The sequence below is a fragment of the Bos mutus genome, chromosome 8 (assembly GCF_027580195.1).
Source record: "Bos mutus isolate GX-2022 chromosome 8, NWIPB_WYAK_1.1, whole genome shotgun sequence".
Classification (NCBI taxonomy): Eukaryota; Metazoa; Chordata; class Mammalia; order Artiodactyla; family Bovidae; genus Bos; species Bos mutus.
In genome coordinates, this window is record NC_091624.1 from 11,228,519 (window position 1) to 11,244,980 (window position 16,462).

The following is a 16,462-nucleotide window of genomic DNA, read 5'->3' on the forward strand; positions in this document are numbered from 1 at the left end:
ATAAAACCTATACTTGATTTAAAAGTCAAATCTGGAAATTCCCTGGTCGTCCAGTGCTTAGGACTCCTGTGCTTTCACTGCCAAGGGCCTGGGTTCCACCCCTGGTTGGGGGAACTAAGATCCTACAAGCTGCACTGTGTGGCCAATAAAAAAGTCAAACCTTATAAATGTGTGTATTGAAAGAAGTTCAATCCTTTGTCTATAGATTCCTTATTTTCCACTTACCCTTATTATATTTCCTTTTTTAAAAATATGCAGACACACACATATATAAAACATATCCTGTGTGTATGTGTAATTTTCCCTTCCTTTTTATACAAAAGGTAGTATACATAGTGTTAAAGTAATTTTTAAATGTAAGTATTTAGATGAAAACGTCCCAATTATTGCTTTAAAAAGCCCTATCCATAGCAGATACAAACTATTACATATAGGAAGGATAAACAACAGGGCCTACTGTGTAGCACAGGGAATTGTATTCAATATCCTGTGATAAACCATAATGGAAAAGAATATGAAAAAGTAAAAGTGAAAGTGAAGTCACTCAGTCGTGTCCGACTCTTTGCGACCCTGTGGACAATAGCCCTCCAGGCTCCTCTGTCCATGGGATTCTCCAGACAAGAACACTGGAGTGGGTTGCCATTTCCTTCTCCAGGGGATCTTCCCAACCCAGGGATCGAACCCGGGTCTCCTGCATTGCAGGCAGATGCTTTATCCTCTGAGCCACCAGGGAAGGGAAGCCCCATCCAATGATGGGGGTAGGTTAAATAAATAGAACATTAAAAGTGAGAAAGATCTAAATGTACTGAAAATATGTCCCAAGACATATTAAATGACAGGTAAAAATAGCAAGATGCAAAACCGGGCTTTGCTACTATTTTGTAAAGTGGGAGTGTGTTTATGCGTGTTTAGGATTGTGTACCCAAATATGTTTATAAATACACAGAGTACCTTTGAAACCCACCAGAGAGTAAGTAGGGGATTGAAAGTTAAGAATAAGGAAACTCACCCTTCTGAGGTGTTTAAGTCTTTTGGCCACGTGCCTGTATGTTTCAAGCTAACTTCAGAACGAACATGTCACTCAGCTCAAAACATCCATACAGTACATAAACGGAAAACAGAATGGGATGGGAGGAGGATACAGAGTTTACTTCTCAAGTCGAAAAAGTTCTGGAAACTGGTTGCACAACAGTGCAAACATATTTAACACTACTTAACTGTACACTTAAAAACGGTGACGATGGCAAACCTTATGTGTATTTTAGCACAACTTAGTATCATCTCAAAGTAAAAAAAAAAAAAAAGCCTCGCCAAAGACACTCATCCTTTAAGGTTAGCTTAGTTTGTTACTAACTTGAAATCCCTTTTTAAACACCCCTTATTTTCTCCTTCCAGAACCTCAGATATGCAGATGACACCACTCTTATGGCAGAAAGTGAAGAGGAACTCAAAAGCCTCTTGATGAAAGTGAAAGTGGAGAGTGAAAAAGTTGGCTTAAAGCTCAACATTCAGAAAACGAAGATCATGGCATCTGGTCCCATCACTTCATGGGAAATAGATGGGGAAACAGTGGAAACAGTGTCAGACTTTATTTTTCTGGGCTCCAAAATCACTGCAGATGGTGACTGCAGTCATAAAATTAAAAGACACTTACTTCTTGGAAGGAAAGTTATGACCAACCTAGATAGCATATTCAAAAGCAGAGACATTACTTTGCCAACAAAGGTCTGTCTAGTCAAGGCTATAGTTTTTCCAGTGGTCATGTATGGATGTGAGAGTTGGACTGTGAAGAAGGCTGAGTGCCGAAGGATTGGTGCTTTTGAACTTTGGTGGTGTTGGAGAGGACTCTTCAGAGTCCCTTGGACTGCAAGGAGATCCAACCAGTCCATTCTGAAGGAGATCAGCCCTGGGATTTCTTTGGAAGGAATGATGCTGAAGCTGAAACTCCAGTACTTTGGCCACCTCATGTGAAGAGTTGACTCATTGGAAAAGAGTCTGATGCTGGGAGGGATTGGGGGCAGGAGGAGAAGGGGACGACAGAGGATGAGATGGCTGGATGGCATCACTGACTCGATGGACGTGAGTCTGAGTGAACTCCGGGAGTTGGTGATGGACAGGGAGGCCTGGCGTGCTGCGATTCATGGGGTCGCAAAGAGTCGGACACGACTGAGCGACTGAACTGAACTGAACTGAACTGAACAAGTGGGGGACTCATTAAGTGCACAAGAGTTTCGGTGACCTTTCACCCAGAACTCGCGACTTCCAGCAGGACACACAGCTGTATGTCTAAACCCAAAGTTGGGACCCTCTCCAGAGGCGGCGGGATACCTCACTCGGGATCCTTTATGTGTGAGATATTAACACGACTGACACCCTGAAGTACATACCTCTGCGCTACTTTTCACAAGTTACCGCAGGTTAGAGGAACACTGCATCGAGGGCCAAACAGCGTTCCAGATCGCTCCGAGCAGTATCATTAATCCTCCCACATGAAAAAGAATGTTCATATCCTTTTCCATTATGGTTTTGAGAGAGTCAGTTCCTAGGCAGGTTGATAAGAAGTCCGGGGTTCCCCAAGGAGAGAGGGGTCTGGGGTTCTCCAGGAGGAGAAAAGGACAAACTTTTTTTTTTCCTCTACATTTCTTAGTCTTAATCACATAAAATGTTTATTTTTTTTTTTCCTTTAAGCCCAGAACTGATGATAACACAACAAACAACTCAGTTTCAACTTTGTACTAGGGATTATATAACAACAAAGTATCCTGCTTGAGGACAGTTTCTCCTTCCTGAAAACCTTCCTATTAACCCTGATATTTTAGAATGTATATTATGGGAGTGGGTCTGGTAGGATCTTTCTATTGTTAAATTCTAATCTGTTATCCTAAAATGTAAATTGTGGGAGTGGGTCTGGTAAAAATTTTACAACCTTGAGACATTCTTTTGATTTACTATAATAACTAATTTAAAAAGTATATAACTCCCTTGCTAACACTAGCAAAGGGAGGCGTTCTCCGACCCCTTCTGATATCTATGTCAGAAGCTTTCTCTGTCTCTTTTCTTACTTTAATAAAACTCCGCCACACAAAAGCTCTTCAGTGATCAAGCCTGATCCCTGGTCCCAAAGCTAACTCTTCTTCGGAGATCACGAATCCGACATTGTTCCCCATAAGCTATCAGTTTATATATATACATATATATGTTTGTGGGTTTCCCTGGTGGCTCAGACGGTAAAGAATCTGTCTACAATGCAGGATACTTGGTTCTATCCCTGGGTCGGGAAGATCCCCTGGCGAAGGGAATGGTTGCCTGGAGAATTCCACGGACAGAGGAGCCTGGTGGGCTACAGTCCATAGGTTTGCAAAGAATCAGACACAACTGAGCAACTAACACACACATACATGTTAGTGTGTGTGTATATATATATGTATAATTGACTCACTTTGCCATACAGCAGGAATTAACACAACATTGTAAATTAGCTATACTTTAATAAAATAAATTTAAGAAAAAAAAAAAAAAAGCTCTACTCCTTTGCCTTTGGTCCACTTGGATTGATTCCCAGTAGGATGAAGGGCATTTTCACGCTGAAGGTCTCAGGCGTTGGCACAAACAAGGGCAAAGTCCGCTTTCCTCTTAACCTGAAAACCACTGGGTCTATACCTCCATTTCTAAAGCATCAGAACCAGAGTATAGAAGGTGAGAAAGCAAAAAGATTCCAAATTCCTCATTACTACTGGTAGATGACTAAAACTTGCTAATGCAGAGTTAGCACTACAATTTACCAAAATTCCCTAGTACCTCAAAATCATGGTAAATGTGATGAATCTTTAACTATTTAAAGAAAAAAAACAATCACTTCAAAAAACACTATACAAGTTAAAGTTCATTTAGAAAAATAAACATCTGAAAGTAACAAAGAAAATTCTGAAAAAAAAAATCCAGATGAGGCAGTAACTAGCCTTCCAAGATACTAAAACACTTTATAAAATTAGAGTAATTAACATAATTTAGCACTGGTACATGAACAGATAGACCAAAGTAATAGAATAAAAAAGATCCCTATACATACAAGAATTCAGAGGTGGAATTTTTAACAGAAAGAACAAATAGTCAGTAAATGGTGCTGGAAAAACTGTACAGCCAGCCATCTGAACCAAAATGAAGTGGGTTTCCTAACTCACTTGCTATGCTGAAATCTGAGTTGGTGGGGAGGGGGGAGGGGGAAGCCCACAAAAATTCCAGAAGAATACTTATAAATTTAAAAAATCTTTGTTTAAGATGGCCTTTTATAGCTTTGTCACAAAAACACAAAAGTCTTAAAAGATAACTTGATTATCATTGATAACTCTGATTCAATAAAACCACATGGTTCTGCATGATAAACAAATAGCATCATCAAACTCAAGATGCAATGAAAAAACACTGAGAAAAATTTTCTAACATGTATGATATAGAACAAATTACTTTTCAGTAGAGAGATCTCAGAGATCAATCAAAAGCCTAACTGTGTAAGCCAGGCAAAGGGAAAGATACACAGATGGTTTTAAACCAGGATTTCTCAATCTCTACACTATTGACGTTTTGGACAAGATAATTCTTTACTGTAGAGGGCTCTCCTGTACCTTATAAGATGTTTGCCAGCATCCCTGGACCCCCCATTAGATGCCAGTAGCACCCCCACTAAATTGTGACAATAAAATGTGTTCCCAGATATTGCCTAATGTCCTATGGGAATCAAAAATACTCCTCAACAAGAACTGCTGCTTTAAACATATAAAAAGATCTGCTTCCTCACTCTTTGGTGCAGATTTTAACTATAATGAGGTGCCATTTTTTTCTCTAGTTAGATTTTTATTATCAAAACAAGTATTTTTTTTAATCAGACATTTTGCTGTTTACCAGTATATTGGGTTAGGAAATCGCATTAATTCTTTTCAGCGTGCAACCTCTTTGGAGAGCTTTTGGTATTAACTATGACCTGCCTCTTGAGAAATCTGTATGAAGGTCAGGAAGGAACAGTTAGAACTGGACATGGAACAACAGACTGGTTCCAAATAAGAAAAGGAGTACGTCAAGGCTGTATATTGTCACCCTGCTTATTTAACTTCTGGACTGGAAGAAGCACAAGCTGGAATCAAGATTGCTGGGAGAAATATCAATAACCTCAGATATGCAGATGACACCACCCTTACGGCAGAAAGTGAAGAGGAACTTAAAAGCCTCTTGATGAAAGTGAAAGGAGAGAGTGAAAAAGTTGGCTTAAAGCTCAACATTCAGAAAACGAAGATCATGGCATCCGGTCCCATCACTTCACGGGAAATAGATGGGGAGACAGTGGAAACAGTGTCAGACTTTATTTTTGGGGGCCTCCAAAATCACTGCAGATGGTGACTGCAGTCATGAAATTAAAAGACGCTTACTTCTTGGAAGGAAAGTTATGACCAACCTAGATAGCTTATTCAAAAGCAGAGACATTACTTTGTCAACAAAGGTCAGTCTAGTCAAGGCTATGGTTTTTCCTGTGGTCATGTATGGATGTGAGAGTTGGACTGTGAGGAAGGCTGAGCGCCGAAGAATTGATGCTTTTGAACTGTGGTGTTGGAGAAGACTCTTGAGAGTCCCTTGGACTGCAAAGAGATCCAACCAGTCCATTCTGAAGGAGATCAGCCCTGGGATTTCTTTGGAAGGAATAATGCTAAAGCTGAAACTCCAGTACTTTGGCCACCTCATGTGAAGAGTTGACTCATTGGAAAAGACTCTGATGCTGGGAGGGATTGGGGGCAGGAGGAGAAGGGGACGACAGAGGATGAGATGGCTGGATGGCATCACTGACTCGATGGATGTGAGTCTGAGTGAACTCTGGGAGTTGGTGATGGACAGGGAGGCCTGGGGTGCTGTGATTCATGGGGTCGAAAAGAGTGGGACAAGACTGAGTGACTGAACTGAACTGAACTGATCAAATTTGAAATGCTTACATTCTTTGCTCCAGCAGCTTCATTGCCAAGAATTTATTATGTGGATACACTCAAATATGTGAAAAACAAGATATGTAAATATGTGAATACAAGGATAATCATGGCAGCAAAGATGGAGTAACAGAAGACTAGAAATGATCTCGGAGAAGGCAATGGCACCCCACTCCAGTACTCTTGCCTGGAAAATCTCATAGACGGAGGAGCCTGGTAGGCTTCAATCCATGGGGTCGCTGGGAGTCGGACAGGACTGAGCGACTTCACTTTCACTTTTCACTCTCATGCATTGGAGAAGGAAATGGCAACCCACTCCAGTGTTCTTGCCTGGAGAATCCCAGGGATGGGGGAGCCTGGTGGGCTGCCGTCTATGGGGTCACACAGAGTTGGACATGACTGAAGCAGAAATGATCCGGTATCCAATGATGAAAATTAAAGTGAAAGTGAAGTCGCTCAGTCGTGTCCGACTCTTTGCGACCCTGTGGACGGTAGCCCTTCAGGCTCCTCTGTCTTTGGGATTCTCCAGGCAAGAACACTGGAGTGGGTTGCCATTTCCTTCTCCAGGGGATCTTCCCAACCCAGGGATCGAACCCGGGTCTCCTGCATTGCAGGCAGATGCTTTATCCTCTGAGCCACCAGGGAAGGGAAGCCCCATCCAATGATGGGGGTAGGTTAAATAAATAGAACATTAAAAGTGAGAAAGATCTAAATGTACTGAAAATACGTCCCAAGACATATTAAATGACAGGTAAAAATAGCAAGATGCAAAACGGGGCTTTGCTACTATTTTGTAAAGTGGGGAGTGTGTTTGTACGTGTTTAGGATTGTGTACCCAAATATGTTTATAAATACACAGAGTACCTTTGGAAACCCACCAGAGAGTAAGTAGGGGATTGAAAGTTAAGAATAAGGAAACTCACCCTTCTGAGGTGTTTAAGTCTTTTGGCCACGTGCCTGTATGTTTCAAGCTAACTTCAGAACGAACATGTCACTCAGCTCAAAACATCCATACAGTACATAAACGGAAAACAGAATGGGATGGGAGGAGGGTACAGAGTTTACTTCTCAAGTCGAAAAAGTTCTGGAAACTGGTTGCACAACAGTGCAAACATATTTAACACTACTTAACTGTACACTTAAAAACGGTGACGATGGCAAACCTTATGTGTATTTTAGCACAACTTAGTATCATCTCAAAGTAAAAAAAAAAAGCCTCGCCAAAGACACTCATCCTTTAAGGTTAGCTTAGTTTGTTACTAACTTGAAATCCCTTTTTAAACACCCCTTATTTTCTCCTTCCAGAATTGAGAGTTCTGAACAAGTGGGGGACTCATTAAGTGCACAAGAGTTCCGGTGACCTTTCACCCAGAACTCGCTACTTCCAGCAGGACACGCAGCTGTATGTCTAAACCCAAAATTGGGACCCGCCCCAGAGGCAGCGGGATACGTCACTCCGGATCCTTTATGTGTGAGATATTAACACGACTGACACCCTGAAGTACATACCTCTGCGCTACTTTTCACAAGTTACCGCAGGTTAGAGGAACACTGCATCCAGGGCGAAACAGCGTTCCAGATCGCTCCGCGCAGTATCATTAATCCTCCTACCGCCGGGTCAGGGCCACCCAAGCTATCCACTCCGCCTGGCCCGGTTTCCTCCCCCACGGAGCCAAATTATGCTTACCCAGTGTTGGGCAACATGATTGCGGCAGATCGAAGTCAGAGGCGACAACGGACTCAACGAGCGACCACAGAAAGGCTGATTTTCCCCCAGCATTTAGCCCCGCCCCAGACCCCGCCCCTGGGGCCCCGCCCCCGAGCTCTGCGTGGAGGTGCCGGGCGCTCCAAGAGGCGGGAGGTGGCTGAGTGCGCCTGCGCACGCAGTGGGCCTCGGTGGCGCGCGGCGCTGGTTTCCCTCTCTCCGCAGCCTGCCCTCTGGAAACAGGCGCTACGCGCAAGCTCTGTGAGAAACAACTCCGCCCCGCCCCTCCTGCGGGGTCTCTACGGTGACAATTGGTCTCCAGCCTGCGCGTCTAGAGGTACTGGGCGCGTCAGCCGCCGAGTACGCCTTTTCCCGGCCTATGAACGTTTCCGCGCTGCCACGCGGAATTCCTTTGCCGGGGGGGCGTGGGGAGGATGGCCATTTGAGATGTGCATTAGGGACCTTGAAGGCTGAGATGCGGCTTCCCAGCGGACTTTGGCTCTTGGTCCCCTCGCCGTCCACGCTGGCACCAGGACGCCTGGCTGCCCGCGCGCCCTGGGAGGCCCGTCTTAGGAACGCTTTTCCTGGGCAGATAAACACACTCTTCTCCTAGAAGCCGGCCAGCGGCGCATTTCGACTCTCCCACTGAATCTGGACTAAAGCCAGCCGGAGTGCAGCTAGACAGCCCTGTGGTGAGGAGTAGCTTCTGAATCAGAGCTCTGCAGTAGTCAGTCTTGCCGAAGAACTCAGAGTTAACTCTGATTTTTCTACTCTTTGTCAATATCTCGGCGAGGAAACATCCAGGCTCAGTGCTAGAATAAGGTGAATTCTGGGACTTAGTATTGCTTTTGTAGTATACCTTGGCCGTAACTCAGCTACCCTAATGAACTAGAGACTGGCACAATACTTTTAGGGAGACGTGAAGAAATTCTGTTTTGAAGAGGTTCAGTTCAGTTCAGTCGCTCAGTCGTGTCCGCCTCTTTGTGACCCCATGGACTGCAGCACTCCAGGCTTCCCTGTCCATCACCAGCTCCCAGAGCTTACTCAGACTCATGTACATCGAGTCGGTGATGCCATCCAACCATCTCATCCTCTGTCGCCCCCCTCTCCTCCCGCCTTCAGTCTTTCCCAGCATCAGGGTCTTTTCCAAGGAGTCAGTTCTTCCCATCAGGTGGCCAAAGTCTTGGAGCTTCAGCTTCAGCATCAGTCCTTCCAGTGAACATTCAGGACTGATTTCCTTTAGGATTGACTGGTTTGATCTCCTTGCAGTCTGAGAGTAGAACAGGGTAGAACAAGGGTGAAGAGGTAGAACAGGATAATGTTGTTATGTGAGGACTAGCTGAAGAAACTAACCTGGAAATAGGATATGTGCTCACCAACTCGATGCATATGAGTTTGGGTGAACTCCGGGAGTTGGTGATGGACAGGGAGGCCTGGCATGCTGCGATTCATGGGGTCGCAAAGAGTTGGACACGACTGAGTGACTGAACTGAAGTCTCCCTTTTATCAGAAGCCATTAAATATCTCTCTTTACTCGTTTATATCACTTTCCAGTGTCATAGGCATTTGAATTTTCCATCTATGATATGGTCCTTAGAGACTCCAGAGAATTTACTTATTCAAGAAGTATTAGCAATTATGGGTGCTAGTCAATGGAGATACAGCTGGACCAAGCAAAGCCAAGGTCTCTCCCTATGTAAGAGGAATGAGGAGTAACCAATGTGTTCTTTAGGCTGTCTAACTCTTTGCAACCCCATGCACTACAGCCCATCAGCCTCCTCTGTCCATAGGTTTTCCATGTGAGAATACTGGCATGTGTTGCCATTTCCTTCTCCAGGCAGTCTTCCCAACCCAGGGATCAAACCCCTGTCACCTGCACTGGCAGGCAGATTCTTTAACACTGTGTTGAAATATTGCTGCTACTGCTGCTAAGTCGCTTCAGTCGTGTCCAACTCTGTGGGACCCCATAGACGGCAGCCCACCAGGCTCCCCCGTCCCTGGGATTCTCCAGGCAAGAACACAGGAGTAGGTTGCCATTTCCTTCTCCAATGCATGAAAGTGAAAAGTGAAAGTGAAGTCGCTTAGTCGTGCCTGACTCTTAGCGACCCCATGGACTGCATCCTACCAGGCTCCTCCGTCCATGAGATTTTTCAGGCAAGAGTACTGGAGTGGGTTGCCATTGCCTTCTCCGGGAGTTGACATATTAGGTGTTCTGAAAAGAGTGATGATAGAAACTGTTAGGTGAAAAAAATCCTCTCCATTCATTCAAGAAAGTGAAGACAACCTACAGGACGAGAGAAAATATTTGCAAATCATACATCTGATAAGGTATCCAGAATCTATAAAGAGCTCTTACAACTCCAGCAAGGAAAAGATGAGCAACCTCCAATTTAAACATGAGCAAAGGACTGCAATAGACATTTCTCCAAAGAAAACGTGAACAACCAGCAAGCACATGAAAGGAGGCCCAACAGCATTAGTTATTAGGGAAACACAAATCAAAACCACAGTGAGATTTCACTATACCCCCACTGCTGCTGCTAAGTCACTTCAGTCGTGTCCGACTCTGTGTGACCCCATAGACGGCAGCCCACCAGGCTCCCCCGTCCCTGGGATTCTCCAGGCAAGAACACTGGAGTGGGTTGCCATTTCCTTCTCCAATGCATGAAAGTGAAAAGTGAAAGTGAAGTGGCTCAGTCGTGTCGGACTCTAGCGACCCTATGGACTGCAGCCCACCAGGCTCCTCCATCCATGGGATTTTCCAGGCAAGAGTACTGGAGTGGGGTGCCATTGCCTTCTGGATATTTGTAATAGAAAAGATGGAGCAACTTTCCTGGCAGTTCTGTGGTTAAGATTCCTCACTTTCACTGCAGGAGGCCTGAGTTTCAACCCTGGTGAGGGAACTAAGATCCTGCATGCCACCTGGTGCAGCCAAAAAAAAAAAAGATGGAAATTACTGTGTTGGCCAAGATGTAAAGTAGTTGACACCCTCAAACATTGCTGGTGGGAATGTAAAATAGCACAGCCACTTTGGAAAACAGTTTTGCAGTTCCTCCAAAAGTTAAAGCATAGTTACCAGCCACTGGATGTCTACATACAGAAGAGCAATTCCACTTTTGGGTATATACCCAAGAGAAAGGAAATGTGTTGAGAATAACCACTAGATGGCACTGGTATTTTAAAATTCTCAATTATATAACTGCAAAACGTTAATTTGTTAACGTTGTGATATATGCTATAATCTGATTTGGATTAAGGCAAAAATAACATAAATTTCTTTATAGGATCGTTATAAAGGGGAAATAAGAGGATGCATAAATTTTAAGTTCCTTAAAATAATGCTTTATATCAGTGAAACAGGATGTGATGGTCTAATCTGTATTACTATTTTTTCAATTATCACAGAATAAGCAAATGTGCCTTCAGTTTGACTTCTAAAGTCTGTCAAGTTTAATTCTTCAGTGTTCGTGGTTTTCAAATACATAGATTGAAAATGAACTTAAATTGAAATATCAAAGGATATGTTAAAAGGGGCATTCCAGGTGGCACAGTGATAAACAATCTGCCTGCCAATGCAGGAGATTCAAGAGACTCAGCGTGGATCCCCGGTTGGGGAAGATCCCCTGGAGTAGGAAATGGCAGTCCACTCTGGTATTCTTGCCTGGAAAATGCCATGGACAGAGAAGCCTGGTGGGCTACAGTCCTTTGGGTCCCAAAGAATCAGACATGACTGAGCACACACACATGATGTTAAAAACAAGTTTAATCTTAAATTATCAAATAAGGATTCTTCTAATCCTGACCTTGTATAATAATATATTTTTTTAAGTGTATAATGCATTCAAGTTTGTTGACCACAACCCACATAAATAAATTTTTTATCCAGACCTAGTTAACTTTTCTATTTTATTTCAATCCATTGTATACTACCCTGTTTTTTGTTTTTTTTTAAGTTGATTGTAACCTACAACATTATTTCAATGACTCATTTATGGATCATAACCTACCATTTGGAAAACACTGCTTTAGTGTGTTGTAATTTGCCATTGTAATTTTTCAACTTGCCTTTTAAGATATTCTAGGTTCCTTCAGTCAAATGTAAAATTATTATTTGATGGTTAGAAGCCAACAATGGAGAAGGCAATGGCACCCCACTCCAGTACTCTTGCTTGGAAAATCCCATGGACGGAGGAGCCTGGTAGGTTGCAGTCCATGGGGTCGCTAAGAGTTGGACACGACTGAGTGACTTCACTTTCATTTTTCACTTTCATGCATTGGAGAAGGAAATGGTAACCCACTCCAGTGTTCTTGCCTGGAGAATCCCAGGGATGGGGGAGCCTGGTGGGCTGCCGTCTATGGGGTCACACAGAGTCGGACACGACTGAAGTGACTTAGCAGCAGAAGCCAACAATACCATGTGACTAAGAGCAGGTGCTTTCAAGGGCATTTGAAGAGTCAGGGATCACTTGAAACTTTCATTTCTTTCACCCACAAGATAGCACACCCTACTTTAGAAGGTGAAATGGAGAAATCCTTGGGGGTTTTTCGTATACAACAGTGGTTTCTGACAATGTACCAAATCTTCCCAGTAGGACTCCTCGCTGTACCTTTTGTTGTTCAATGACTTTTTGCCACTCATTTAAGATATTAACCTCTTTGCTGTATTATAATGTCTGTATTTTTCTCATAGTACATTATTCCAACAATCTAACAAAAGTGAAACTTTCTCTGTAATATCACCCTTGAGAGATAATCATTGTTAATAGTTTGGCATGTATGCTCTGAAATTTTAATATAGATTTTGATTGCATTTAAAGCAAAAGGGTGGATCACAACAAACTGTGGAAAATTCTTAAAGAGATGGGAATACCAAAACACCTTTCCTGCCTCCTGAGAAACCTGTATGCAAGTCACGTAGCAACAGTTAGAACCAGACATAGAACAGACTGGTTCAAAATTGGGAAAGGAGTACATCAAGGCTGTTTATTGTCACCCTGCTTATTTAACTGATATGCAGAGTACATCATGTTACATGCTGGGCTGGATGAAGCACAAGCTAGAACTAAGACTGCCAGGAGAAGTGTCAATAACTTCAGATATGGAGATGACACCACCCTTATTGCAGATACAGAAGAGGAACTAAAGAGCCTCTTGATGTGTAGGTGAAAAGAGGAGAGTGAAAAGACTGGCTTAAAAGTCAACATTTAAAAAACTAAGATCATGGCATCTGGTCCCATCACTTCATGACAAATAGATGGGGAAACAATGGAAGCAGTGACAGACTTTTCTTTCTTGGGCTCCAAAATCACTGCAGACGGTGACTGCAGCCATGAAACTAAAAGATCCCTGCTCTTGGAAAGGAAGCTATGACAAACCTAGACAGCATATTCAAAAGCAGAGACATCACTTGGCCAACAAAGGTCCATATAGTCAAAGCTATGGTTTTTGCAGTAGTCATGTATGGATGTGAGAGTTGCACCATAAAGAAGGCTGAGCGCTGAAGAATTGATGTTTTCAAACTGTGGTGCTGGAGAAGACACTTGAGAGTCCCTTGGACTTGCAAGGAGATCAAGCCAGTCAATCCTAAAGGAAATCAACCCTGAATACTCATTGGAAGGACTGATGCTGAAGCTGAAGCTCCAATGCTTTGGCCACCTGATGCAAAGAGCTGCCTCATTGGAAAAGACCCTGATGCTGGGAAATGGAGGGCAGGAGGAAAAGAGAGTGACAGAGGATGAGATGGTTTGGTGGCATCACCAACTCAATGGACATGAGTTTGAGTAAGCTCCAGGAGTTGGTAATGGACAGGGAAGCCTGGTGTGCTACAGTCCATGGGGTCGCAAAAAGTCGGACACAAGTGAGTGACTGAACAATAAAAAGCAAAGGGGAGATTGTTAGTGTTACTCACTTAGTCATGTCCAACTCTTTTCGGCCCTGTGGACTGTAGGCCTCCAGGCTCCTCTGTCCATGGAATTCTCCAGGCAAGAATACTAGAGAGGGTAGCCATTCCCTTCTCCAGGGGATTTTCTCAACCCGGGGATCAAACTCAAGTCTCCAGCATTGCAGGTGAATTCTTTACCATCTGAGCCACCAAAGAAGCCCAAAAGGGAGGTTATATATACTCTATTGTTTTGGAACCTGTTTTTGTTTTACTTAGTGTATCACAAACATCTTTTCAAATTTACACCTAAAAGTTCACCTTAAATTTAAAAAATTAGATGTGTTATCCACCCGGGTCCTTAGACTCTTTAATCAGCAGAAATTTGTAAGAGGCTGGAGGAGAAATTCAGGCAAGGCTTTCCTGGGACTTGTACTGCAGCACTAGGGAGAGAAAACAAGTTACAGGTGCCCTTGCTAGCTCTCCTTAAATGGAGTGAGGGTAGGGGCAGCTCCATGGGTCTGACAGAAGGGGTGGCTTAGGTGGTCTGCCACCCTTGTGGTGGTGCTGTGTGCACAGATCACGCTCAGTACCCTGCTTTTGCTCCAGGCACCTCAGAAGTGGCCGTTGGTTTGTGGCCTTTTTGTATCATTGTTCATAATCACCCTGACTGCCATGCATTCAGCTGTTTTTAGTCCCTTATAGTTTCTTTGTATTCTGTTGCTCCATGAACTCCTTTTGTCCAGGTTCAGGCACTCCAGTAAAAGGTCCCTGATCCCAGGTCCAAGACTATCTTAGGTTCATGGTTTTCTTTTATATGAATGTACTCCAAATTAATGTTACCACTTGTGATGGTATTTCAATAGTTTTTATTTTTTATAAACAGTATTGCAATAAAAGCCATTGTGTGTACATCATTGTTCACTAGTCAATGTCTTGCTTAGCAGTGGATATGTTTTCTAGTTCTGGCAAATGTGAGGTCTGCTGGAGAAGGTTTTCTGACTTTAAGAAAGAGACCACTGAATATATCAGCTTTCTTCTTCTAATGTTATTTCTGGACATGATGCTTGGAACAGCTGCTTTGGTCTTGAAACCACGAGAGGAACTAGCCTTCCCCTTTCCATAGCTCCTTCAAAGGTGAACTTTCTCCTATAATATACAGGAAAGGGAGTTAGGGGGCAGTTGTCTAAGAACCCACCTAGGTCTTCACCTAGCTTTCTGATACTCCCCCTGCTCAAAGGCACAGTGTGGGTTTTCCTCACTTTGCAGCTAGCCAGCTCTTACAATTCTTGGAGACAGTTCCCTCAGTAGACAACTGCTTCCTTGCCTGAGTACAGTAGTGGAGTGGGTGTGTGGATCAGGCCATAGTCCATTTTTCGCTCTGTTGGTTTGTTTACTACTCAATTCCCACACAGCTCTTTACCAAAGAGCTGAGGCTTACATGAGGGAACTACCATCTCTCTGTGTGCTGTGTGTGCTAAGTCACTTCAGTTGGGTCCAACTCTTTGCAACTCCATGGACTGTAGCCTGCCAGGCTCCTCTGTCCATGGAATTCTCCAGGCAAGAATACTGGAGTGGGTAGACATTCTCTCCTCCAGGGGATCTTCCCAATCCAGGGATCGAATCTTGGTCTCTTGCGTTGCAGGCAGATTCTTTACCATCTGAGCCACCAGGGAAACCCATCTCTCTCTCTCTCTCTCTCTCTCTCTCTCTCTCTACCATCTGAGCCACCAGGGAAACCCATCTCTCTCTCTCTCTACCATCTGAGCCACCAGGGAAACCCATCTCCCTCTCTCTCTCTCTCTCTCTCTCTCTCTGCATGACAACTGCTGTGTCAGACTTATTTGCCTACCCATTACACATTCTCCACTTCTTACCAATGGTATATCTCTATTATTAGAGGTGGCAGTATGCCCAGTAAAAACATTGCATCTCTCCAGCCTCCCTTGACTAGGGGTGGCCATGTGACCAAATTAAGGCTAATGAGGTAAGCGGAAGATATTGGGAAGAACTTCTGGGAAAGCTTCTTTAAAGGGCTTCCAGACATCTTGTGATGTTAAGAATGAAAGCTGTATGTTCGCATACGCAGCACTGTTTATAATAGCCAGGACATGGAAGCAACCTAGATGTCCATCAGCAGATGAATGGATAAGAAAGCTATGGTACATATACACAATGGAGTATTACTCAGCCATTAAAAAGAATACATTTGAATCAGTTCTAATGAGGTGGATGAAACTGGAGCCTATTATACAGAGTGAAGTAAGCCAGAAGGAAAAACAGAAATACAGTATACTAACGCATATATATGGAATTTAGAAAGATGGTAACAATAACCCGATTATGCGAGACAGCAAAAGAGACACGGATGTATAGAACAGTCTTATGGACTCTGTGGGAGAGGGAGAGGGTGGGAAGATTTGGGAGAATGACATTGAAACATGTAAAATATCATTTAAGAAACGAGTTGCCAGTCCAGGTTCGATGCACGATACTGGATGCTTGGGGCTAGTGCACTGGGACGACCCAGAGGGATGGTATGGGGAGGGAGGAGGGAGGAGGGTTCAGGATGGGGAACACATGTATACCTGTGGCGGATTCATTTTGATATTTGGCAAAACTAATACAATTATGTAAAGATTAAAAATAAAAAAAAAAAGAATGAAAGCTGTATGTTCGCATAACAGAACATAAAGGAGACTGGATCTTTGATAAACATGGAATGCCATTGCAGCCCTGAAACCATTACTTCTTTTGCACAATGAATTTTTATCTCGGGCACTATTATTTTTTGTCTTCTGTTATAGGTATCTGGACCTAACTCTTAAATGATACTTTGTCTCAAGGCAAAGTATCAAAAGACTATAAACCACTGAAGGGAGTTCCCTCTGGAACCAACCAGATCCTTGGTTT

General features: G+C 43.4%; 1 protein-coding gene across 2 annotated transcripts in view; it reads right to left on the reverse strand.

The window, feature by feature from the left end:
* The window catches only part of HSDL2 (hydroxysteroid dehydrogenase like 2), a 60,745-nt gene extending 52,951 nt beyond the window's left edge, over positions 1–7,794 (reverse strand). For both annotated transcript variants that reach the window (XM_070375100.1, XM_070375099.1), the window contains exon 1: positions 7,654–7,794. In XM_070375100.1, coding sequence (XP_070231201.1) covers positions 7,654–7,670 — 17 coding nt within the window. In that variant the 5' untranslated portion in view covers positions 7,671–7,794. The remainder of the gene's footprint in view (positions 1–7,653) is intronic.
* Between the last annotated feature and the right edge of the window lie 8,668 nt (positions 7,795–16,462).